The following is a 27,066-nucleotide window of genomic DNA, read 5'->3' on the forward strand; positions in this document are numbered from 1 at the left end:
CTACTTTTATGTTTTAATAGTTTTATTGAAGTTTATAACTGATGCTCTAGCCTTTACCGCTACCTTAAAGGATAGTATTATTAGTTTTACCATCAGAGGCAGATTACAACTGTTAGAATGTAAGCCTCCTTTCACTGTACTACCCTACACAGTATGATAAACGGTGTCCTTTGTGTAATCACCCAACTGACAGAGTTTCACGCATATTGAATGGATGTACAAAATACCAAAGAATGTATCAAGATCAACACAATACAATTGTTAATTTGATAGTCCAGCAAATTTCTGTGAATGACAGTTCTCGCATTGTCATAGAAGATACCATTTTAACTCCCGACATGTTTGAAGCAGATTTAGAATCTTTGACAACTACAGCAATACGACCTGACATAACCATTATTGATACAATACACCTGGGGGGCGTTATAAATGAACTAACGGCCAATTACGAATCGATAAAATAATCCTGGGAGGTGTTATAAACGGGCGGGGTTTTAGAATCAGAGGAATACGGTATGTATGTATGTATGTACGTCCGTTTGTGAGGCGTCCATCCACTCAAATATCTTGAGAACCGCAGTACTTACAGATTTGATATTTGTTGTGTAGATGAAAAATATGATTTTGAGAAACCAGTTTTTTTAATTGTGTGATATTGTTGAAAATATGCAAATAAGCACCAAAAAAGACGTTTTTGGTAAAAAATCTTCTCCATAACCGCTGATCAGAAAACTTTGTTATTTGGTATACAGGTCTCCAGGGATAACCCAACTTAGATTTGTTCACATTGGGATGAAATATACAAATTTGTATTTTTAAGGAATTTTTTTGGTCATTTTTGGTCAAAACTTTATTTCATCAAAACAGCTCGTCTGACAGCTTTGATATTTGGTATACAGTTTCCTACAGATAAATTAAATATAGTATATTGAATATATGACGAAATCTGCAATTTTGTATTTTTGGTGCAATTTTAGTCCTTTTTGGCCCTGTGGGCCCAAAGAACTAATGTGATGGTGCGGCCCAAAATGCCCAATGTAGTGGGCCGTATGCCGTGGACGCAGGTATCTCAAAAACGCTTCAGTAACTTTTTCTGAAATTTGGTCTGATGGTCACTTGGGCATGTATCTCGAACGGTCTTTTTTGTTTTTTTGATTGAATCATTTTAAAGCAACTTTTTTAGCTTTTTTGTGAAAACCACTATTTTCAATTTTTCCTCAAAACCACTGATTTGATTATTGTGATGTTTGGCATGGGTGTTTGTATAGTTGAAATGCCGTCAGAAATATTCAAAATTTGGTGATACATGCCTTTTATTATTTTTAAACAATATTTTTATTCATTTTTAGCTCCCATATATGCATATGTATATATGCAAATGGGAGGTATTCTTCTAAGGTGGAAAAATGTCGTCTGTATGTATGAATGTATGTACGTATGTATGTATGTATGTATGTATGTATGTATGTATGTATGTATGTATGTATGTATGTATGTATGTATGTATGTATGTATGTATGTATGTCCGTCCACGTCAAAAACTCTTAAACCGTAGCACCTGCTGTCTTAGTATTTGGTGTACAGGTGCACCTAGGGGTGGAGATGTGAATTTGTTCAAATGAACATGTCAGTGCCAAAAATATGCAAATGAGGGGAAAAAAGGAATAATCCTGCAAATGGCTAAAACTCAGTAAGCATTGATCAGATTTGGTTGAAACTTGGTATGCAGATTTCTTTAGGATTTCTAAATTATTTGTGCAAAAATTGGGATGAAATTTGCATGTTTGTATTTTTAGGGTATTTTTTCCGTTTTTTAGTCAAAAACTCCTGTTCTCTGAAATCACTTGTCTGATTGCTATGAAACTTGATATTCATGTTCCTCAGGATGAACTCAGTCATGCCTGTACAAATTGTATTGATATTGTCATATTTTTAATTTTAGGGCAATTTTGTCAATTTTTGATAAAAAATTTTTTTATCCAAAAACTACTGATTTGATAGCTTTGATATTTGGTATACAGGTATTTAAGATTAATCTCAATATAATTTATTGAAGGTATGTTGAAACTGGCAATTTTTTTTTTATTTTGGGGGCAATTTTTGCCTTTTTTGGTCATAATTTTTTTCTCCTAAAACTTCTGATCTGGTAGCTTTGATATCTAGTGTACAGGTTCCTAGGGTTTATGTTAATTAGATATATTTAAAATTAGGATGAAATCTGCAATTTTGTAATTTGGGGGAAATTTTTCTCATTTGTGGTCAAAAAATTTGTTTCTCAAAATTTACCAGTCTGATTGCTTTGATATTTAGTGAACTGGTTCTTAGGGTTTTTGTTAATAAGATATATTGAAATTAAGTTGAAATCCGGAATTTTGAATTTTGGGGGTAACTTCGTGAAACTCTCAGTTTTACTGGGATATCTTTCATTCTGTATTTTTAAGATTTTTTTTGGTAATTTTATACCTACTGGAACTAAGAGTATATAATGTGGTGATTTAGTAAGCATTTGATGTGTTAAACTGTATTTGGTGTTGAAATGCGGTAAAAAAATCCTGGCAGATTTTGAAAAAATTCCAAACAAATGCCAATAAAAAATTCAGCCAGAGAAGGTTTGACAAAAAGAAAAGGTGGGAAAGTGGGGAAAAAAGAATGTACAATGGATTGAATAAAAAAGATAATGTACCTCATCGATCTTCCAGACACCATCCCTTATCAAATGGTCCACCCCGATGTATTTTTGTGCACAATTAACAATGCAGTGTATTTTAGTTTAAGATGTCAAGTTAGGTAAGGATTTGAAAGGAATAGTCAAGTTCACCACAGTTTAACTTTATCTCTTGTGTCATCATCCTTGTGTAATTGGTTAAGTTTGTAAGTTGTTCCAGATGTGGATGCACCAGCTGTTCTTGAAGAAAACAACGTTTACTTTTAGTGTAGGGTTTCTGAGTTGATGATTGTATATTGAAATTTCTCCATGTATCTGGTGTATGGGCAAAGTGTAAACATTGGTTGCATGTTATGTATTTCAGTCTATGTCAAATATTGTAAATGAAAAATCAAGAACAGTTTGCTGTGTGCTTGTAAAAGATAACATATTTGTCAATACATAAACTGCCTTGCAGATTGATTTTCTGAAAGATTATCACAGAAGTAGAAAAGGAAAAGAAACTAATCAAATTGCTGTAACATATTCACTCTCAGTGCCTGTATAGGCCTATACTTAACTATTTTATCATTACATTCAACTGTTTGTTATATCTTTATCACTGTCCATGGGCCAAGGCACACTTGGGGTCAATGTCATCACTCTGTGCCAGTCTGTGTATGTCAGTCTGTCTGTATGTATGTCCATGTTTCATACAATTGTTGACTTGTTTTGATAACTATATGGGAGCGAACAGTGATGTTGTCACTATTTTTATTTTATATTTACTTGATTTTTACTCACTTTTGCTAAAGCTATCGTCTGCGCATGCGCAAAAATGTAGGACAAAATCTGAGTTGAAGAATCGAAACGGACGCCATCTTGTTTCTCGGTCAGGTCATATTTTTTAGGTTTAAACGTTTCACTGTGTATTTCAATATGTTTCATAGTTATGAAGTTGACAGTGATGCACTTTTGCGGCTGTCGTGTATTTTTTGGTACGAAAGGCGCCTTTGATCGACTTAAGAATGATGGCCTCCGTAGGCGATAATCACCGGTACCGGCAGGCATATACACTTCTATAAAGGAAGCAATCCACTAGCCCGTATAGGTCAGGGGCTCACTTAGGGGAGAACCACTTGATTTCGGGGGGGTATGTAGGATTTTGAGAGAAAAATAAATTGTCACCAGGTGAAATAGAAGAAAAAAATTAAGCCTGTAATGGCTTGAGAAAAAAAAAATTCTCATAACAGACAGAAGGAAAAAGGGGAATTGTCACGATGCACTTGAAATGAGCAAAATTTTGGAAACTTCATCCTCATGTATTCTTTGCTGGCATGCTGCCATAGGTGCCGCAAATATTTTTACCAGAAGCAAATCTTATGTGTTTTTTTCAGCACTTATGATATAAGCATTCACTACTTTACACCTCAGTGCACTTGATGTTTTCCTTCTCTTTTCTGACCCAAGAAATCATTTTTCAGGATTTTTGTTGCAATATCTCAATGGCATAGGCAATATCTAGATGGGACTATTTGACTTCTGTAAATTGTGAAAATTTAAAACACAAGACAGGAGTCAATAAACTAGTTTTAAACCAATATATTATTCTCTCAATTAATATAAATATGTTAGAAAGATTACAGGTTGACAATGAAAAATTGAGGAACAACAAATATAATGAAATACAATGTGTGAGCCTTGTTTCTCTGACCACAAAAGATAACATCTCCCCTGAGAACTTAAAAGAAATTGACTGTTTTAAAGAAAAGCTTGTATAGTACTAATCACAGTTGATTTGCCAAAAAAGTGTTCTATAATTTAAAATTGTAAATATACTAGAATTCATTACGGGAAGGCTCCATTAACTTAGGAGTACCCGACTTTCCTAGAGGATCAATTTCACAGACCTGCCTTTCCTACAATGGCACTACAATAGCACCAGCTGGATTAGATAAACATAACAATGGAACATTCATACCTTGGGGATTAAAAGTCTTCTGTTTGTCACCCGAGTTGGTCAGGCAAGAACTCGGGTTTCAGGTACCATGCAAGTTAATGCAGCCTTCCCCTAATGTTCCATTTTTTAGCTCCCATAGCCATATGTATATATGGCAATGGAAGCTATTCTTATAGGCTAGGAAAATGTCTGTATGTATGTATGTATGTATGTCTGTATGTCTGTATGTCTGTATGTCTGTATGTCTGTCCGTCAACATCAAAAACTCCAAAACCGCTGCACATTTCATCTTGATATTTGGTGTGTACATGGATGATGGGCTGTAGATGAGATTTTGTTCAAATGAAGTTGTCATTGCCAAAAATATGCAAATAAGTGCCAAAAAAGGCGTTTTTGGTAAAAAATCTCCTTCTTCATAACCGCTGGTCAGACAGCTTTGATATTTGCTATACAGGTCCCTAGGGATAACCCAACTTGGATTTGTTCAAATTGTGATGAAATATGCAAATCTGTATTTTTAAGGAATTTTTTTGTCATTTTTGGTCAAAAATTTATTTCATCAAAACCGCTTGTCTGACAGCTTTGATATTTGGTATACAGGTCCCTAGGGATAGCCCAACTTTGATTTGTTCAAATTGTGATGAAATAAGCAAATCTGTATTTTTAAGGAATTTTTTTGTCATTTTTGGTCAAAAATTTATTTCATCAAAACCGCTCGTCTGACAGCTTTGATATTTGGTATACAGGTCCCTAGGGATAGCCCAACTTAGATTTGTTCAAATTGTAATGAAGTAAGCCAATCTGTATTTTTAAGGAATTTTTTTGTCATTTTTGGTCAAAAATTTATTTCATCAAAACCGCTCGTCTGACAGCTTTGATATTTGGTATACAGGTCCCTAGGGATAGCCCAACTTGGATTTGTTCAAATTGTGATGAAATAAGCAAATCTGTATTTTTAAGGAATTTTTTTGTCATTTATTGGTCAAAAATTTATTTCATCAAAACCGCTCGTCAGACAGCTTTGATATTTGTTATACAGGTTCCTACAGATAAACTAAATATGATATACAGAATATATGATGAAATCTGCAATTTTGTATTTTTGGTGCAATTTTTGCCATTTTTGGTCAAAAAATGTGTTTCTCAAAAACTACTTGTCTGATGCCTTTGATATTTGGTATACAGGTTCCTGGGGGTTCTCTTAGTGTGATATAGTGAAATTTGATGAAATCTTCAATTTTTGTATTTTTGGGTCAGTTTTTGCTGTTTTTGGTCAAAATATTTGTTTCTCAAAAGTTACTCATGTGATAGCTTTGATATTTGGTATACATTTTTATACATAATTATGATGAAATCATCAATTTTGTATTTTTGCAGCTAATTTTGCCATTTTAGGTCAGGCCATCCTGAAATGAGCTATCAAAGATCTCAACCTTCTTCATCAATACATATGTCACAAAACGTTGCTCTCTTCATAACACAGCAGAGCTCTGTCGACCATTGGGTCGTTTGTTAGCTCCCATAGCCATATGTATATATGTTTACAAGTTTACATTTTATTGAAAATCTCAATAGCCACTAAGCAGATTAGATGAAAAATTAGCATGTAAGTACTTTGGGCTGACCTGAAATGATTGTGCACATCTTGGGTCAGTATCTTGGACTTGCTATTTTTCATGAATTTTTTTGTAATTTTCTCCCATTTTTGGTCAAAAAATCTTCTTCTCTGAAACCACAAGTCTGATTGATTTGAAACTTGGTATGGAAGTGCATAGGAGTGACCTTTCTCAAATCTGGGCAAATCGTGGTGAAATTTGCATATTTGCATTTTTTGGCTATTTTTTTTCATTTTTGATCAAAAATTTTTTTTAACTCTGAAACCACACGTCCGATTGAGTTGAAACTTAGTGTAGAGGTTTTTACGGGTGACGTCAGTAAGACTTGATCAAATTCTGGTGAAATTTGTATAATTTTATTTTATTGGGGGAATTGTTTCTATTTGTGATAAAAAAATCTTTTAGCTTGATTTTAGCTTGTTTTGATAACTATATGGGAGCGACCAGTGACATTGTCACTATTTTTTTTATTTGTTGGAATTTAAAATGAATATTACATAAAACCATCCTGTGATATGTGAAATACTGGCTTAAATTTGAAAAATTGCACTGCTACTCCATTTGAAAAAAAAATTGATGCAGGTCTGACAGTAGAAATAAAAAATTGCTGTCACTCTTTCTGGGAAAAAAATTGCTCCCATACCCACTTCCTCCATACCCCCTCCCCCGAGAAATCAAATAGTTCTCCCCTTAATACGCGCATGCGCATATAACAAGTTAGCATTGTTTCGCAAGCTTCAAGGACTTTGAAGAATCAAACTGACGCCATCTTGTTTCTCAGTCTAGAGCGAATTTTGACGTTTTAAAGTTTTTAGCGTGTATTTGATGATGTTTTGTTAATATGAGGTTCACAGTGATGGTACTTTTGTTGCTGTCGTGTATTTTTTGGCACAAAACGCTCCTTCGATAGACTGAAGAATGATGGCCTCTGTACTCAGTACTCACCCGTTACCGCGTACCGGCGAATCCATTGCTTTAGCAAGGCAATCCCACTGTACTACGGTAATAGCTGGGTGAGAGCAAGGGAACGCTCTCTCCTTCTTTGTCCATGTCATAACAAGCGTCGTTTTATGTTGATGTACTGTCCTTTAGACACAGCGATAACTTTTAGTTTTCTGTTGCTTATTTTGGGTAATTTCGTCAGTTGTGCGTTCATTTTGACATCATTGTTGACTTCGATCGCTAAAAATAGTGTGTGCTTGTGTGCTGACCGATTTACTAAGGAAGTACGTGCACTTCAGAATCACGGCAAAATCCGACATTGCAATTTGGCGTGATCATCAGATCATACATGATCCAAGATTACACTTTAGCATGGTCACGATAACAAATGTTGTTTGTTTCACTGTTGTTACATATATTTCCACTAAAAGACCATCAGAATTTCCTCGTGGCTACTTTAAATCGTGCACTGTCAACAACACTATGCTTGAATCATGGAGGCAGCAAAGAGACTCTTACTATGAATTACATCGACTGTCACTGCATATTGCATATGTGTGCAAGGCACTCCGTATCATATCAAAAAATGTAGTTATTGCGACGTTTGAGCTGCCAGAAGCCAGTATTTACAGTTCTGCTGTGAACAAAGTGCAAGCTATGTTGTATAGATATTTTGTATCTATCACTGTGTCAGAAAATCAGAAGGAAACAACCAGTCAGAGAAACTGTGGTCAGGATGATGCTGTCCAATTTTAATATTTGTCTCTTGGCACACACCAGATACTCATGACTGTAAAACAACATTTCAATATCATTGTATATTCAGTTTTTATATTTAGTTTGCTTTTCACCATATTGTATGTCCTTCCCTGTACTACGTAATTCCAAATTAAATATTGTTTTTGCCTGTACATATACTTGAGGGGTAAGCTTATTCAGTCTCATACATTAAAGATGCACTGTTGACCTACAGTGTCCAACCTTTTTTTCATTGTTTTGTAGATAGGTGTACATTCCAAATACTAAGTACAAATGTGGTGAGTGTAATAAGCAAATGTTTTTTAGTCAATGGCCCAAACTTATTTTCTATTTGATGGACAATAAATACACGTGTAAATAATGCCAACAATCCAGTTTAAGTTATTTGGTTTAGATTAGCCATGGTCCATTATATTACAATAGTTTGTGGCTAAATTTTCTCCCCTTCTGTATTACATAAGTTCACTGTTTCCTGTTATAGATATTGTTGATCCTATTGCGTCCCATCTCTTATTCTTAATTCACTTTCACACATATACTAAGGCTGTTGATACTTAGATTCCACACTTGAACTTATTCTGGAGTAGTAACTAACCAGAACAAATAACTTTCATAATTATGTCCAAACAATTTGACTTTTTGCCAAATTTCACATTTATGGCTAATAATAAACAGTAAGGAGGTACAAAGGACGTCGGTGCCCCCGGGCCCCATGTTTGCCATTTTTGGTCAAAAAATATGTTTCTCAAAATCTACTTGTCTGATGCCTTTGATATTTGGTATACAGGTTCCTAGAGGTTGTCTTAGTGTGATATATTGAAATTTGACGAAATCTTCAATTTTTGTATTTTTGGGTCAATTTTTGCCATTTTTGGTCAAAATATCTGTTTCTCAAAAGTTACTCATCTGATAGTTTTGATATTTGGTATACAGGTTCCTAGGCTTTATCTTAATGTAATGTATTGAAATTATGATGAAATCGTCAATTTTGTATTTTTGCAGCTAATTTTGCAATTTTTGGTCAGGCCATCCTGAAATGAGCTATAAAAGGTATCCATCTTCTTCATCAATACATGTGTCACAAAAAGTTATCGTCTACATAACACAGCAGAGCACTGTCAACTGTTGGGTCGCTTGTTTTTTCAAAACCACTTGTCAGACAGCTTTAATATTTGGTTTACAGGTCCCTAGGATGACCTTAGTGAGATAATTTCATACAGTCAGGAAATCCATGTCTATAGTAGCTTCAGGGACTTTGGCCCTATGTTTGGCCAAAAAGTTATTTCATCAAAAATGCTTGTCTGACAGCTTTGTTATACAGGTTTATAGCGATGAACTTAAGTTGATGTATATAAATTATGATGAAATCTGCAATTTTGTAATTTTGGGGCAATTTTTGCAATTTTTGATCAAAAAATTTGTCTCTCAAAAACTGCTCATCTGATAGCTTTGACATTTGGTACGCAGGTTTGTAGGGGTTATCTTATTGATAATGCAAAAAAATAATGATGAAATTGCAATTGGTCGGTTTTATTAAAGGACTTGCTGCGACTTTACTAATACCACTGCCATCAAAAGTATTCATATTGCACTTGTTAGGAGTATCCTTGTCATCAATGTTCGGTTGTGTGGTCTCCACACCGGAACTCGTACATTGATAGAATTGAAGGAGTTCAGAAGAAATTTATTAAATTTCTGTGTTTTAAGAAGGGAATGGAGTACAATGCTGATAATTATTTTACATTTTACATGTTCTTATTTTAAACTTTCGCCTCTTTTCATTCGTCGTCAAGTTTTAGATCTTTGTTTTATCTTCAAGTGTGTCAATTTCATTACCAATTGTCCAGATATTAATAGCTCCTTCAATTTCTATGTGCCCCCAAGGTATCTCAGGTCTTCTGACCTTTTCCGGGTACCAAATCACCGCGTTAACCTGTCAAAATATTGTTTTTCATCTCGGCAATGACACTTTTAAATAGTGTCTATCGTTTTGATATTGATTTGTTTACCAGCTTTAGTGCTTTTAAATCCAAGTGTTATCTGTTTTGTTATCTCTTGCTGATAGTCATTTTACTATTGAGAGTTTTTGATATTTGTCAGTCTCTGTTGTTACTTGTTTAATGCCCTTTGTTTTAGTTGGTTTCTGCATGTAGTTATTTGTCTTTTCCTTGTATTATTTCTTCTTTGTCTGCATCCAATTATTGAGCTATGCTTGTTGGATGTCAGAACGAATAGATAAATAAATAAATAAATAAATAAATAAAAAATAAATAAATAAATTTTGTAGTTTTTGGGCAATTTATGCCATTTTTATAGGCACAGATGGCAGTTTTCTATGCTGGCTATTGATGAATGTCTGTTTATATGGGGCTCTGTAGGTAAGAGCCATACTGAAACAGTTCTCCTGCCATAAGAATACTGCGTACATGTCACTGTATTGCCAAAGGACCTCAGCTCTCACTTAATCAGGTATTATGCTATGTATGTCCTCTGTACCATCTATAGTAGCTTCAGGGACATTAACCCTATGTTTAATAATGTGTGCGCCAACTGCAACCATTATCATCCAGCATTTGAGCATATTTTTTGTGTTATTTTAAACAATGTATGGTCTCGAATCTTAGGAAATGAGCACTTTTAAATAATTGGTGGATCCACACCACACAACAACAAATAATCAACATCACTAATGACATACCAATCCAAATGCCAATAAGGAAGATTGATGTGAACATCACAGAATGATCCTGGTGACAACATGTAGATATAAAACTGTCATCAAGTCCACAATAGAAATTTAGAGACACGTCAGTCCGAGAAATTTCTTACATACTCGACTGATAAGGTACTGCACAAGGACAGCCCCATGTAATAATGATTGCACAAGTCACAGAAATGAAAAGTTTCACAATCCAAACATGTATCAACAGCTTCCAAAAACAGTTAATCAAGCAGGGAGTATGAGTACGGTCAGACAGGAAAACATTTGAAACATTTCTGTGACACTATTTCTTATTTGCAAACAGAGGGGATTAGTATTTGAGTCCAATTGTGTCCACACACACACAAAATTTGTTTTGTTTTGGTGTTTCAGCCGGCTCAATGCACCCTCTTCAAAAGTGTACCGGGTATATGGCCAAGCATACAGCATTGTAACAAGCTTAAGATGGCTGACATGAATGACATTGTATTGTCATACTGCCTGTTGCTATCAACAACTTCTTTGTACGTAGATTTCAGTGCCTTTTTCTTGCGGCACTGATCAGCTTTTGTAGATCCCTTTCAGCAATTTTATTTTGTAAACAAGGCTGTCTCTACAGGTTCCATTCAGCATTCTCTGTATATAATTGTCCGCCAAGATAAGCAGACTGATCTCATCATCAGACCAATTATTTCCAGAAGATGTAGTGATCTGTGTGACAGACAAGACGAAAGAAAATTGAATGTTGGCTGTTGTTTTGTTATATACATGGACCTCTTTTTTTACGTCCATGGTTATGTGTTACAAATACCAGTTGCATAAGGGCGTTTAAGATGGCTCTGAAGCAGCTCAGTCTGTCAACACCGTGAGTTGCAAATACAGTTAATCCCTACACCAGCTCAGGTCTGGCCAGCTAAACCACCTCGAATTTGAAACATTTCAGAACCACTTTGGAAAGTCCACACGTAACTTTTTATGCCAGTATTGAACCACAGAGCTGTTTCAGAGGCATTTTAATGGCCTGTGTGTTGTGCAATGACTTGTCACCTGTGTTATGCAAATAATAGGATTATGATTGAATGCTGTATCTCTCTCTTTCTTTCTCAGGTGTGCCTTTCATTCTGAAATGTGGAAAAGGTAAGTATTATACAAGTCCAACATTATTACCAAAAGTTACACTGTGTTGAGCAATACGCTGTGTGTGTGCATGCAAACATGGTGCAAGCCTAGTGCAAGTATGGCAGTCAATGTCTCTTTGTGTTCCAGTCTAATTTGTTACAAATTTTTGTATACAGATCCGCAGTAATTACGCAACTACTTGAACATTAATTTCATTTCAACCGAGCATTGTGCTGTTGGGTATTTATGGCAACATAATCCAATATTAATATGTAGTTATGATATTTTCATGTCTGAAGCCAATATGTATGCTGACATGCCTAATCAATTTTTAACATAATGACCGTAGGTCATCATGTTACTGTGAGGGGGTTGAGTGGATGTCTGATAGTGAAAATTTCCGTAAACGACAAAAAGTCAAAAACTGCGGAACAGACTGTGTTGATATTTGGTACAGATGTTTAGACTGTGTTCAAGATTCCGATTCCTCAAAATGGTGCCAAACGGATCAGCATGAGATAGATATAGGAAATTGTTGACCCCTTTTTTCAACTAATTGATTTTAGGGGCCTTCCATATGTGTATTTTTGGAAGGTACACCAATCCTGCGTTATGGACAGTTTTATGAGTTATGGAACAGAAATGTGTGTTATATGAATGCTAGAAACATGGAGGATGCACTGAATGGAAGTATCAGAGATTTCCATGCTCTTTTGGGCATTAAAAGCGATAAAAAAAACAATATTTCACATTTTAGATTCTCACATTTGAGACGACCCAAGGCATTTGTCATATTATCTCATATCTGCTCACTTCAATCTTGAGTAAACATCCTTGTGACAATATACAGACTTTGACATTCACATTCCAGAGATTATCTTGTTCACCCCAGTTCCCTGTAAACAGGTCCAAGATCACCATTGATAACAATGGGTTTGGGTAAAATCATGGTGGTGAAAGGATTAAGTATCCAGGACATCACATGTTACAGTCTTTACTACTAGACAATGAAGTTACAAGTTTTAGGTTAGTTATCAAGCTAGCACTAGCATTTGTCCTGAGCATCTGTCCGTGTGTTCTCACAGGAAATTACAGGGAACAAAAAATTATTTGAGAAGTTTCTCTCTTCTACATAGAAGCTATATCACAGTGAAAACCTGTCATGGATGGATTGCTCTCAAATGATCTGAAACACAGTTATTGCCTATAGCAACAAGTCTATAGCAAGATTTTGTGAAGTTCATGAACTTACACAAGGTATTAGACAAAAAGATGACCATGACTTTGCTGCCCTACTTAGGGAGCCTTCAGTAATTACAGGGGGGGGGTGGGCCGGGGGAATTGGGGAGGGTCACTTTTTAGAAAACAGTTCAAGGGGGAGGGTCACTTTTTATAAACCTATCTTGGGGGGGAGGGTCACTTTTGACAGAAGCTGATATTAAGGCCAAAACTTTGATTGTCCGTGTGATATTTCCTGAATAGGAAATCACCAACAAAATACGCACACACTTATAGACCCCAATGCATAGTGAATTGACATTTGGTGAGATTCCAAAATCAAATTTCTTACACAACCATAGACTTGTAACCACTCTAGTCTAATCAAGAAAAATAATCTAAATAATCAAGCATACATAAATGCACAGATTTATCTAATTTTGTACTGAAAAAAAATTATTCATAGTTTCATCATAGACCCCAATGCATAGTGAATCGACATTTTGGTGAAATTCCAAAATCAAATTTCTTGCACAACCATTGACTTGTAAACTTTCTAGTCTTATCAAGAACAATAATGTGAATAATCAAGCATACATAAATGCACAGATTTATCTAATTTTGTACTGAAAAAAATTATTCATAGTTTCATCATAGACCCCAATGCATTGTGAATCGACATTTTGGTGAAATTCCAAAATCAAATTTCTTGCACAACCATGGACTTGTAACCATTCTAGTCTTATCAAGAACAATAATGTGAATAATCAAGCATACATAAATGCACAGATTTATCTAATTTTGTACTGAAAAAAAATTATTCATAGTTTCATCATAGACCCCAATGCATAGTGAATCGACGTTTTGGTGAAATTCCAAAATCAAATTTCTTGCACAACCATGGACTTGTAACCATTCTAGTCTTATCAAGAACAATAATGTGAATAATCAAGCATACATAAATGCACAGATTTATCTAATTTTGTACTGAAAAAAAATTATTCATAGTTTCATCATAGACCCCAATGCATAGTGAATTGACATTTTGGTGAAATTCCAAAATCAAATTTCTTGCACAACCATGGACTTGTAACCATTCTAGTCTTATTAAGAACAATAATGTGAATAATCAAGCATACATAAATGCACAGATTTATCTAATTTTGTACTGAAAAAAAATTATTCATAGTTTCATCATAGACCCCAATGCATAGTGAATCGACATTTTGGTGAAATTCCAAAATCAAATTTCTTGCACAACCATGGACTTGTAACCATTCTAGTCTTATCAAGAACAATAATGTGAATAATCAAGCATACATAAATGCACAGATTTATCTAATTTTGTACTGAAAAAAAATTATTCATAGTTTCATCATAGACCCCAATGCATAGTGTATTGAATGACATTTGGTGAAATTCCAAAATCAAATTTCTTACACAACCGTAGACTTGTAACCAATCTAGTCTAATCAAGAAAATTGATATCAATAATCAAGAGTACACAAATGCAAATATTCACCTATTTTTGTATTGGAAAAAACTATTCATAATTTCATCATAAACACCATGGATAGTGAACCAACTTTTTAGATGAAATTCAGAAATCAATTTCTTGTACACAAATGCACATTTTACTTCCCTAATAAAGCAAAGTACATTTAAATACATTATCAAACATATATAAAATACAGATATAGCACGTTTTGTGGGGGTAAATTGTCAATAATTTGCCTGATAGACTCCATGTATTATGATTTGATATTTTTGGATGAAGCACTAAATCAGCTACATCTTGCCTTCTTATAGTTAGTTGCACAAAATATGGTGACCCTCTTTTAACTGTATGAAATACCATATCTCTTCAAAAATTCTTGCGTGATAAATTGAGACTGTCCCTCCAAAAACACCAGCCCTCCCCTCTGTAATTTGTCCCTAAAATAACAATTGAACTAATTGTTATGTAAATTAGCTGATACTGTTTTAGTTATTCCCGGGGAGAATACCGCAGTGGTTGGGGGGGGGGGGAGGGTCAAGTTTTAGAATGTCGGACAAGGGGGAGGGTCACATTTTAGACAGGAGGATGGGGGGGAGGGTCACATTTTACGGTACAGGTGTTTGCGAAATTCCCCCGGCCCACCCCCCCCCCTGTAATTACTGAAGGCTCCCTTAATCTTCTTGCCCCCTTAAATTGACTAATATTTATCCTTTTTGAAATAAGGGTGGCAGGTAAGATTGGCTTTACGTTTCCAACACCATGGTATGGACCGATTCCTGTGATGGTCTTTTACCAACCTTTTAGCATAATTCGGTTTATTCCTATCTTAACTTCAATTACTTTTTTCAACATTTATTTCATTCAGATTTCCTTAGCTTAGTGTATAATTTTGTAATCTTAATTACTGTCAACTTAGCTTTACAAACTTATTCTAACCTCATAATTCTTACACTACTGTTATACCTCATAACCCCAAAATTTTTCAAGAGATGCATACATGATTTTCACTCAACAAACCATTTACGAATATGTCTTCTGCTTTTTTCTCCATATACATATACTTGTCCCTTTTCTCACAAAAATGGGCTTAAAATTGCAATGTGAAAAAAGTCTTTCAGCTATATGTTGCACATTGACTTCGTGGTCTGTCTAATTCACAGTGAGTGGGGTTGTTGATAAATGCCGATAATACTAGGCGGTCATTATGTCCAAGGGCCATTGGCGGTATTTTTCAATTTTTAGCTAATATTTGGTATGTATATAAATACCAAAAAGAGCGCTTATACAGTGAGTCGGTGGTGTATGTATATGTATGTATGTATGTATGTATGCATGTATGTATGTGCGGTTGTATGTCCGCCACACGCAAAAGCTCCTAAACCGCCACATCTACCATCACAGTATTAGGTGTACAGGTAGACCCAGGGGTTGAGATGTGAAGTTGTTCAAATGAACATGTCAGTGTCAAAAATATGCAAATGAGGTAAGAAAAAAGGGGAAATCCTGCGGGAGTGGTGGCATTAACTGAAACAGCCCACACATCTGAGTTGCAGATTCTGTAATCTCTAACCTATTTGTATGCAGTGTACGTATTGTGTGTAGGAGTGGTGGCAGTGACTGAAACAGGCTACTCCACTGACCTTGAGTCATTTCCTGTCATTGTTCATGAAGTGATACATATTGGCAGACCTGCTGAAACCATGAAAGACTGTGTTGAAACATTCCTCTACCAAGCCTGTTCCTTAAGTTGACTTCCAGTACCTAAAGTTTCAGACGTTATTTACTTTTGTCATTCTTGTTTTTCTGGATTAAATATTTCTTGATCAAGTTGATGGACCAATTCAAACCAAATATGAGCACACTGTCCTTGATGGTACCGTATTTTTTTCAATGTTGACACAAGGATTATGCATTTTATAAATATGCACATTAGGGACGGGTCAGTGTCTTCAGCCTGGGGATGGGTTAGAGGTTGGGGGGAGGGGGAAGTTTACCCTGTTTGTAGCTCACATTTGGTATATGTAAATATACCAAAGAGAGCTTATATGGTAGGTTAGCAGCATCTGTATGTATGAATGGTTGTATGTATGTATGTATGTATGTATTTATGTCTGTATGTACCCTACCGGAATCGGGAAACTTAACCATTACCGCGGTAAACGCGAGGGAAATTATCGTGCTCATCTCGTGGAGATAGCATGTGCGCGGAAATCTTACCTCGAGTTCAAAGAAACCAACACGTTCCACACAACGCATATTTAAATCTGTACACGTGGAGTGAGTGTTGAGAAGGACATGTTGTTTGTCTGTCAAGTGAACTTAATGCGCCATCTATTGTCTGGTACCATAATCTGTGTTGACCTCATACTCTGTTGCATTACTAAGTGATTCACTGTTCTTGTGTTTTGAGTCCCGATTGAGTGCACAAAGTACTACTTCTTTTTGAGTATGTGTGAATATTTTACATTTCTTTACGTCATTGATCATTACTTTATCTTGTTGATTATATATGGAGCAGAGTCAGCCACGAACGGTCACTACATGACCGCAGCGTTCACTGTCAAGCCTCAGCAGTGCCATTGACTTGTGTTTCTCCATGCACTTGTCTTTTATCATTGTAATCTTAATTTTCATTCAGGGTAGGGCGTTAGTATGTTCTCTCAACTGCGCAAACTACGCATTGCGAACCATTGTCTGCCCAGAACAGTTACGGAAAGCGCGTAAATCGCACATGAAACACAATGCAAGCAAAAACATCCATATATTATGAGGGTGAATTTGCTGTTGTTTCTAGTCATAATACTCCCTCGGAAAAGAGAAAATATCGCCTGTCATTCTACTATGGTGACGTGCATGCCATGGAATGTACGCATCAAAACATCCAACGATGTATTGTAGTTCAGTCTCCATGCATTGCTGCCGCTCAGGGTTCCGTGAATATTCCTGATATAGTCATTACCGCGGACTTGGGGTGAAACATTCACACCTGTATTGATTCTTTTTTACAAGTAGCGATCGCGGTAATACCGCGGGTGCAGCGGTAAATTGCAAGAACGGCTCTACTAAAACAGTTTGTGGGTTTGTTATTTGAGAGAGAGAGTACGTCTTGGTCAAATAAAGAGAGTGCTTTGTCACTGTTGCCTATGTTCACTTCCGCCTGTAAAATATTGCAAGCTGAAGGTCAAAATGCTAACAAAAAAGGTCCTATTCATGAACAGCCACAAATATGTCTGAAGTGTAATCAATGCCACAAAAATAGTCGATGATTTATCAAATGTAAAGTTCAAATTAATTACGATACCCAAATTTGTTCGATTTGTGTGAGATCGAGAAGTAAAACTGGTCGCACATCGGCAGAGCCATTCCATAGCAAATATCGACATCGCACTGGGGAAAATTTGTTGTCTAATTTTGGTTTGCGTTTGATAGCAGCCTGAATGTCCTAGCACTCGATAAAGAAAGCACTGAAATTACGGCACTACCACCGACGCATTTCTGTGTAGTTTGAACAAAAAAAAACTTTCTGAACACGGGTCAAATTACGTGGATCATCTGTTTCATCATGAAAACAATCCTGTGACTGGGGAATATAGATTCTTTTATTTATGTTTTGTATGTGTTTCATTAATTCTTTTATAGAGCCGACATACAACGACTGCAACAACCATACTGAACTGAACTGAACATGGTGCTATGCTTGGTGCAGCACGGGGGTAATAGACAGAGTTTACTAAGCTATGTGATCAGTCCGGCAAACAGTTGACATCTCGATTATATTGTCGTTTGCGCCTACAAATCTTAGCAAATATGGATACTTCTGAAATAATAATTCAACTAAAAATAGAGTCATCGACTGATCATTGGACACTCTCGATCACAAAACGGGGCCTGAACTCGTATATTTGGCAGGTCTGTGCCAATAGAACGTTGAAAACAAGTAAACATTGTTATCCTTTGAGAGGGAAATACACATGAGGTCAGGTCACAGAGTTGAATGTTAAAACTGAAAAGTAAAAACGTCTCTAAGAGCATAAATACATGCAAGTGTCCTTGAAGTCTCGTGACCTGTCCCATGACCTCTGTACAGTCTGTGACTTCTACACTCGACGGCGATGTGATCAGAATATTACGATCGCGAAACATAAATTCAAACCAAAAGTGATTTGCTTGTGAAATGTTGTTGCCTTTCTATCACGTAGTGACTCTGAGAAGTGTAGAAGGGCCAGTTTGTAAACAATCGTTCAAGCTGATTGTCGACAGCTGCATGAATGCTATCTGTGAGTATCTATAGTAAGACACTGTAAATAATGACGTAATACAAGAATATTTTTCCTAACAGTGACTATGACGCACCTTCTTTTCCAAGGCGATGTTCATACTAGTACTCAGTCACAATATCGATGGGTTACGACGTTTTACTAGCCAATTAAGTCAACATAACATGAGGCAAATCGTTCACCCCATGATAACAGCTTACCACTTAAACACGGCATGCGAACCGGGCAATGCTTTGATATTTATATTATACGCCTACAGACTTGAAGCATTGAGGTACTTTCCTCCATACTTGAAGCAAGTCAACGATAAAATATTTATGTTAATAAACTCCATGAACACGTTCAATAAAGAAAGCATTATGTTACAAAGCTCAGTTCAATAAATACTCTGCTGATATAATTGTTTGAAGTCCGAAGCTAGCTCTTCATTCATCAAGATTACAGAACATGGTTGGTATTGAACTTTGAACAATCAAAAATGTGGGTGTAAGCACAGAATAAACTAGAAATATTTATCCGTTTATCACACGACATCAAGTTGTGTCTTGTGTTGTTAGCAATGTAGTTTTTTACAGAGTGATAACGATACTACAAATCCAATTGGCAAATTCACCATGAAATAATCAGGAAAACTATAAATTGACCGACATACCGACGGATTTTACAGCTCTGTACGCATCGATAACCATAGCCGAACCGCGACGGGGGTGTGTGCCGCTACGGAAAATTGATCATTCTGCATTTTGAATTAATGTGTATATGGACTATTGTAGCTGTACAGTAAAATTCTCTGATGGTTTCTTTCCTTAGTTTGTGTTTGTGAAAATTTATTTTAATGCATTTTAGTGGTCTTCCTCTTCGATTAGCGAGGCAAGTATATTAATTTTTGGTCACGTTGTGAGTCCGTTTGGTGGTTCGGTTTGTTTGTTCTATTTTTCTTTACTTCGGTAAATTTTGTTTTGACTGGTGTGTCTTTTAGATTTTTGCGGAGGTTTGAGAATTTTTAAGGCAATAAGTACCATTGCGGGTTCTCTGATGAGAAACCACACTTGGGTTTCGAAACGCAAGCGTCAAAGGGCCACTCTATCAACTTTGTCACACCATAGGTCCGGCTGCATCTCGCCATAAGCTTTCCCCACACAAACAAAACATTACCGTACACACTAATCCAAACTTCCCTACAAATATCCGAAGCAAAACAAACATTTCATTAACACAAACAATCGGATAAGAATGTAGGAACACATTTTCGAAACGAATCAAAAACAAACTCAACACAAAAATATTTAGGATAGTTAGGTGGGGAGCCTCCTTCACATTTTTTACATCTCGCTATACTGTCTATGATTCTAAAAGTAAAGTCATCTGCCACTTTGAAATTTCTGTGTACGTGGTTTGGCAAAACTCATCTCTTCAATCGAAAGTCGGGCGATTCCATGGTTCTTTGGGGCACTTAAGTGTACGTCGAGCTTAATAAGTAATGTGGTTACATTCGCGATGTTTTATTCGAAATTATTTATTTCTTCTAGGGCAAATGCACATAATTTATGCTGTTGGAAATACTGGCTGCTCATAAACAAGACAATTAACTCAATATGTGTGCATCTTTACTTTTATTGTCAAAGTACCACCGACACCCACAAAAAACAAAATGGTTCAGTCCAGGTATTTGCAACTCTGCCATCTGACTGGTCAACAGGAAATCAACCATAGGTGTCTTTTGGCACGCGTATACGCCAGTCACCTAGGCGACAGTAATCCGCACCACTTATTACCATCGGGAAGGTACTCCTCCCCCTATACCACTGGCGATCCCGCCCTCAAGGCACTGCGTCATTTGACCAAGCATTGTTATTGTAATTTCCTGCATAAAATTAACAGCGAGGTTAACCGGTCAAATCCTCTTGGCAAGTTCTTATTTTTATGAAGCTTCCTAATCTTTTGATGGAAAAAATTTACAGAAATAGTCCACAGTATTGATTCCTTAACTTTTTCAGGTTGTGTTGATATGAACAAAATTAATAAATATTTGTAAACAGATTTTCTGATTTTTGGCGATTTTATACCTCAGCACAGGAACTAAGAATACATAATGTGGTGTTCTTGTGAGCATTTCATATGGTAAATTGTATTTGGTGTTAAAATGTGGTAAAGAATCATTAGAAAGCACAGCTGAAGGTGATTTAGCAGGTTTGATTTCCAACAAATATATTCCAAACTTTTTTCAATGTTTGAACTATCAGGGTTATAAATAGCTCTTACACTTCCTGTCATTGTATCTCTTTAAACAAACATTGTTGATACCAAAGGTTGGACCATTTGATATCCTGATGGGGGAATCTGGAAGATTTTCAGAAAAAAAAATAGATTCCAAGCAAATGTCAAAGAAAAACGAATCTGCCAGAAAAGGCTTGACTAAAAGAAAAGGTGGGAGAGTGGAAAAAAATACTGTACAGTGGATCAGGTAGAAAATAGTGCTACCTCATCAATCTTCAGACCCCCCAAGGATATCAAATGGTCCACCCCCATGTCTTTGTGCACACATTTTACAATGCACTGCATCTCAGTTGAAGATTCCAAGTCAGGTCAGGATTTGAAAGGAATAGTCAAGTTCACCACAGTTAAAATTCTTAAGTTGATCTCAGTGCCATCACCCTTGTGACATATTGGTTTTATAAGTTATTCCAAAAGTGGATGCACCAGTTGCACTGGAAGAAAACAATGTTTACTTTTCCGTGTAGGGTTTCTGAGTTAATCGTTGTATGTTGAAATCTCTCTGTATATCTGGTGTCTGAGCAAAATGTAAACATTGGTTGCATGTTGTTAAGCATTCCAGTCAAGGTTATCTGTTGTTCATGAAAATCAAGAAAAAGTAGCTGTTTGCCTGTGTTTGCCAACACATAACTGTCTTGCGTGTTGGTTGTCTTAGACATTATCACATACTAAGTAGAAAGAATCAAATTGATTTATACTATTCACCCTGAGTGCCTGTATATATAACTATTTTATCATTACATCCAGCTGTTTGTTATATATTTATCACTCTTCATGGACCAAAGCACACTAGGAAGCCAATGTCATCACAGCCAGTCTGTGTATGTCAGTCTGTCTGTATGTCCATCCATTCACCAGTCTTTCTGTAGACCAAGTTTGTTGAGCTCTAACTGAATAATTTCCACATTAAATGTGGCCAGCTTTGGAATGTTTAGATGGTTTTCTATAATCCAATGGAATCTTGTAGGCATTGATAAAAGAATAAGAAGAAAAACATGATTTTTCATAATCTGCAATTTATATTGATAAGAGAGTGATTACTTTTAATTTGGTACGTATGATAGGTGGAACAATGTATGTGATAGTTTAATTGAGAAGCATAAACTTCGTATATATGTGTTTTTGAAGTTTTTACCGACTTTTTGTCAAAAGTCTTGTTTTTGAGAGTCACATATCAGATACCAGCTGCATTTTAAGTTCTAAGGATCATTTGATTACTATGTATCAAAATATTGATGAAATTTGTATGAGTAAATATGAGCAAATTGGAAGAGAGAAGTTTGCAGTGTAGCTGACACACTGTTTTACAAAAAAATTAGCATGGAGCTATCTATATGTTGTGTTTAAAAGAAGTTTTAGGGGTACCATGTTTTGTATGTTTTATTTTTTTTTAAATGCCAAATATGATATTCTTGAAGTCGTCCCTGGTCTAATTGCAAAAGATTGAGAATTGCTGCACATTTTACCTGTGTATTTGTGGTAGATACATGCTCAACTGTAAATTAGTATTTGTTCAAATGAAGTCAGGGTTACTAAAATGCTACTAAGCAACATATGTGAAAACTTGGTAAATAAACATTGGTCAGATTATCTTGGCAAGGCAGCTAACATACCACATTGTACAAAAAGTGTTGCATGGAAGTCACTATGCAGTGAATCTAAAAGAAGTTATGGTGTACAGATCTTGTATACAACCAGTCTTTAATTTTCAAGATGCAGGATAATATAAGTGTCATCTGTATAGTCAGTAAACTTTGGTGCTTAATCCAACAAGGTCAGGTTGCTTGTTACAAACTGTTACAACTGTGGATGTAATTATGACAATTTTGTGTGAAAAAATGTTCCAACTTTGATTTCAAAGGATTTTGTTTTTTTCCATTGTCATATTGTATATTTATGGAATGGCTTGTCTGTGTTAGTTATGGCTTCTACACAAATCCCTGGTTTGATGCTTTGAAAGTCAATCAGAATAGCTTTAAAACAGATGTACATATCTGATGCTTCAGGCCTCTTGCTATACTATATGTTTGTGTTTGGAAATTTCCCTTTGTCTATGTCATTGCAATGTTTGTTTAACTTGGTGGCAGTTTGGGACATACCATTATTATGTAGGCATGGCAGCTTCATTAACATTGGAAGGTGACGAATGCCCATTATTACATCTTACCTTAGTCTTCGATTGTGCAACTATAGACTGTAGAGAGACCACATATTGTCCACATTAATTTTATGCATTTCATATTATAAGGGACACGTTTAGTTTGCTATGGCAGATGTTATCACTAGTTATGATCTACTAGGTTGCATGGTTGTGTAAGTGTATGTGATCAACATCTGCAAGTTGCCAACCATTTCATACTTCAATGGATGGTGTATCAAAATTTGTTCAAATACACTTGACTATGAATATCACAAGCTAAGGTACATAGAAGCGTGTTAAATATCGTGTATACTCTCATTCTGCCTTGCCACATGTAACCAAATGTGAGCAAAGTGTCGTTGACGCTATTTTTTGAACGTGGGATGCTCTATGCGATGAGGCCGTTGAGTTCGTGAACCCTGTGACATATTTGATTTGCATAACATTTGTACGTGTTTACGTTGATTGTCATCATTGAATGGACGTCGTGAGCAAACCCGGTTGGTATGGTTACCGAATGCGTTCAGATGCGAATTCCGAATGTCACACGACATCAATGTTATATGTCTTGTGTTGTTAGCAATGTAGTTTTTAATGTCATTCTTGTTGTACCTCAAAACAATTTTATTTACTTAGAAAACCATGTTTATTTTACTAGGGTAATGCGGGTTTTTTTAATTTTTTTCTTTTTAAACGTGTTCTGATGACATAATGGTTGCTAATGACGGAGCTGTATACACGCTCTGATTTGGCAAGTCATATCTCGTAAGGTGGAAGCTTGTTGCCCGATGTATATTCTAATTAGTTGTTTGTGCAGTTTAACTTTCATTCCAAAACAACAAACACAATCATATCTGATGAAAGAACAAACCTTCAAAAGCATTTTTTTGGCTCGTTACAGAGTTTTCACCTTTCAGTGCCAAAGAGGAATACATAAGCAACAAACAAAGACAAATTGATAAAAGATCTTGTCTGGGTAACACAATGCAGTTGCTACTTCATATTCTGTAGTGTTTACTCAATATTTTACTTGTAGTATCACATAATATTTAGCTCTGATGCTTTCAGACGAGGTTCCTACCTTTTACAGGCTGGTTTTGACTTTTACGACTTTTAAACCCAGTGGAAGGGTTAAAAGCTTATATATTATTATGTTTTTATGTAAATATGTTGAAGGGTTTGTAACGTCCACAAATGTAATAATCTCCGCAAATATAATATCAACCACAATTGTAATAAAATCAACCACAAATGTAATAAAACTGTCAACCATTAATGTAACAACCTGCAACCACAAATGTAATAAACAAATTCACCATTAATGTAATAAAACTCAACCATAAATGTAATAAGCTTGAACTTCCATATGTGATCATTTGTTTATCAATGCCCAGTGACTAAGACTAGTGTAATGTTATTGCATACTTTCCTGAAACTGTAGGTTTTCTTTCCGAAACACAGAATAGAATACTTTGAGAATACTATCAGAAAACGGCAAGGTACCAATCAAAGCGTTAGATAATGGAAGCGGAACAGCAGTTCTTGACACTGATAATTACATAATAAGGAAGCGTCAAAATAACTCGTCAACCAGTGATACCACACAAAGTTTATGACAGATGACTCAGAACAAATAGCAGAGAAATATGCAACCTTATGACAGAAACTTACGACACAAAACATATTGACGAGAACATGTATCCATGTTTAAATCTAGTAAAAACAATACGAACACTACCTTGAACACAGTAGAACAAAATTAGACATCCTAACATCCCCAGTGAAGGAACAAACATCAAGTGGGACAACATAGGAATACAGAAAATCTATCGATTATTGCACACAATTTATCCACATAAGATGAAATTCAGGCGACTGATTAAGAAAGTACGGCAAATTTCGATAAAAAGGCGTTAAAGGATCGTAGTGTTATACAGTCTCCTCCACTGTGGAGTAGAGACTGCACTTGTAACCTCCACAAATGTAATAATCTCCACAAATGTAATATCAACCACAATTGTAATAAAATGCACCCATAAATGTAATATCGCCCATAAATGTAACAAAAATCAACCATAAATGTAATAAAAACACCAACCACAAATGTAATAAATGGTAACCATAAATGTAATAAAAAAATCACCCATAAATGTAATACTTGTCAACCATAAATGTAATAAATCTATTTTGTCGTTGGAATTGAGGAATTAGCCCTTAAATATTGATCTATGTAATAAGGTAGGCAACTCCACACATTATTCATTTCTTAATTGTTTGCGTTTAGTGTGTTTTGCATATTTGAAAGTGTATTTTACGTTTCCCTGTTTTGTGTACAGAAATGATTGGCCATGGCTAGACACAGCTGTAATCTGAACGTCAGTGCAGTCTCTACTCCAGAGTGGGGAAGACTGTTTAACACTACGATCCTTTAACGCCGTTTTTTCGAAAATTGCCGTACTTTCTTAATCAATCGCCTCAAATTCGTCTTCAGTGGATAAATTGTGTGGAATAATCGATAGATTGTCTGTATTCCTATGTTGTCCCACTTGAAGTTTGTTCCTTCACTAGGGATGCCAGGATGTCTAATTTTGTTCTACTGTGTTCAAGGTAGTGTTCGTATTGTTTTTTACTAGATTGAAATATATGTTCTCGTCAACATGTTTTGTGTCGTAAGTTTCTGTTATAAGGTTTTATATTTCTCTGTTATTTGTTCTGAGTCATCTGTCATAATTAAACTTTGTGTGGTATCACTGGTTGACAAGTTATTTTGACGCTTCCTTATTATGTAATTATCAGTGTCTAGAACTGCTGTTCCACTTCCATTATCTAACGGTTTGATCAGTACCTCGCCGTTTTCTGATAGCGTTCTCAAAGTATTCTATTCTGTGTTTCGGAAAGGAAACCCAGTTTCAGGAAAGTATGCAATAACATTACACTAGTCTTATTAAAGTTATTATTTACTCAGGGCATTGAAAAACAAATGATCACATATGCAAGTTCAAGTTTATTACATTTATGGTTGAGTTTTATTACATTTATGGTTAATTTGTTTATTACATTTGTGGTTGCGGGTTGTTACATTAATGGTTGACTATTTTATTACATTTGTGGTTGATTTTATTACAATTGTGGTTGATATTACATTTGTGGAGATTATTACATTTGTGGAGGTTACAGCACTGACGTTCAGATTACAGCTGTGTCTCACCATGGTCAATTAGTTTTGTACCAAAATAGGGAAACGTAAAATACACTTTCAAATGTACACAACACACTAAACGAAAACAATTAAGATATGAATAATGTGTGGAGTTGCTTTCCTTATTACAAAGATGAATATTTAAGAGCTAATTCCTCAATTGCAACGACAAAATAGATTTATTACATTTATGGTTGACAAGTATTACATTTATGGGTGATTTTTTTATTACATTTATGGTTACCATTTATTAGCGACGAAGTTATGTAACTGAGGAAGCTTATAGAGTTGGGAGAGACAAAATTGACATCATTTCCGTCAACAACTTCCGTAAAACTATTTTGTCACACCATGTGATCACCACTTCCGTAAAACTATTTTGTCACACCATGTGATCAGTGTTATCTAACGACTATAGCATACCATTCACGCTGCACACTCATTATCAGCGAAAATAGTATCGTGTTGAATTGACATTATAATTGAACTTAGAGCGTACGTGTGAGTGTATTGGCTTACATGAAAATGCGATAGACAATGATGCATTTACGTTAGAACGTCCATGCTCGATCAAATTGTTTTTGTTCTGTCAGTGTAAATCACGAGATTGGTGGATGTGGATGGACATCTTGCGTGCGTTTGGTCTTTGTCTGACATGCATGTCTTTTCGATCTCCTTTTTACTGTGCAGGGGAGAATGAATTACGTTCCTCATGGGTT

At 35.6% G+C, this 27,066-nt stretch overlaps 1 protein-coding gene across 1 annotated transcript in view; it reads left to right on the forward strand.

The window, feature by feature from the left end:
- Positions 1-27,066, forward strand: part of LOC139141337 (glucose-6-phosphate 1-dehydrogenase-like) — a 242,010-nt gene that overhangs the window by 152,776 nt on the left and 62,168 nt on the right. Inside the window, exon 9 of the mRNA XM_070710971.1 lies at positions 11,730-11,759. Coding sequence (XP_070567072.1) covers positions 11,730-11,759 — 30 coding nt within the window. The remainder of the gene's footprint in view (positions 1-11,729; positions 11,760-27,066) is intronic.

This window comes from Ptychodera flava, chromosome 9, assembly GCF_041260155.1.
Source record: "Ptychodera flava strain L36383 chromosome 9, AS_Pfla_20210202, whole genome shotgun sequence".
NCBI lineage: Eukaryota > Metazoa > Hemichordata > Enteropneusta > Ptychoderidae > Ptychodera > Ptychodera flava.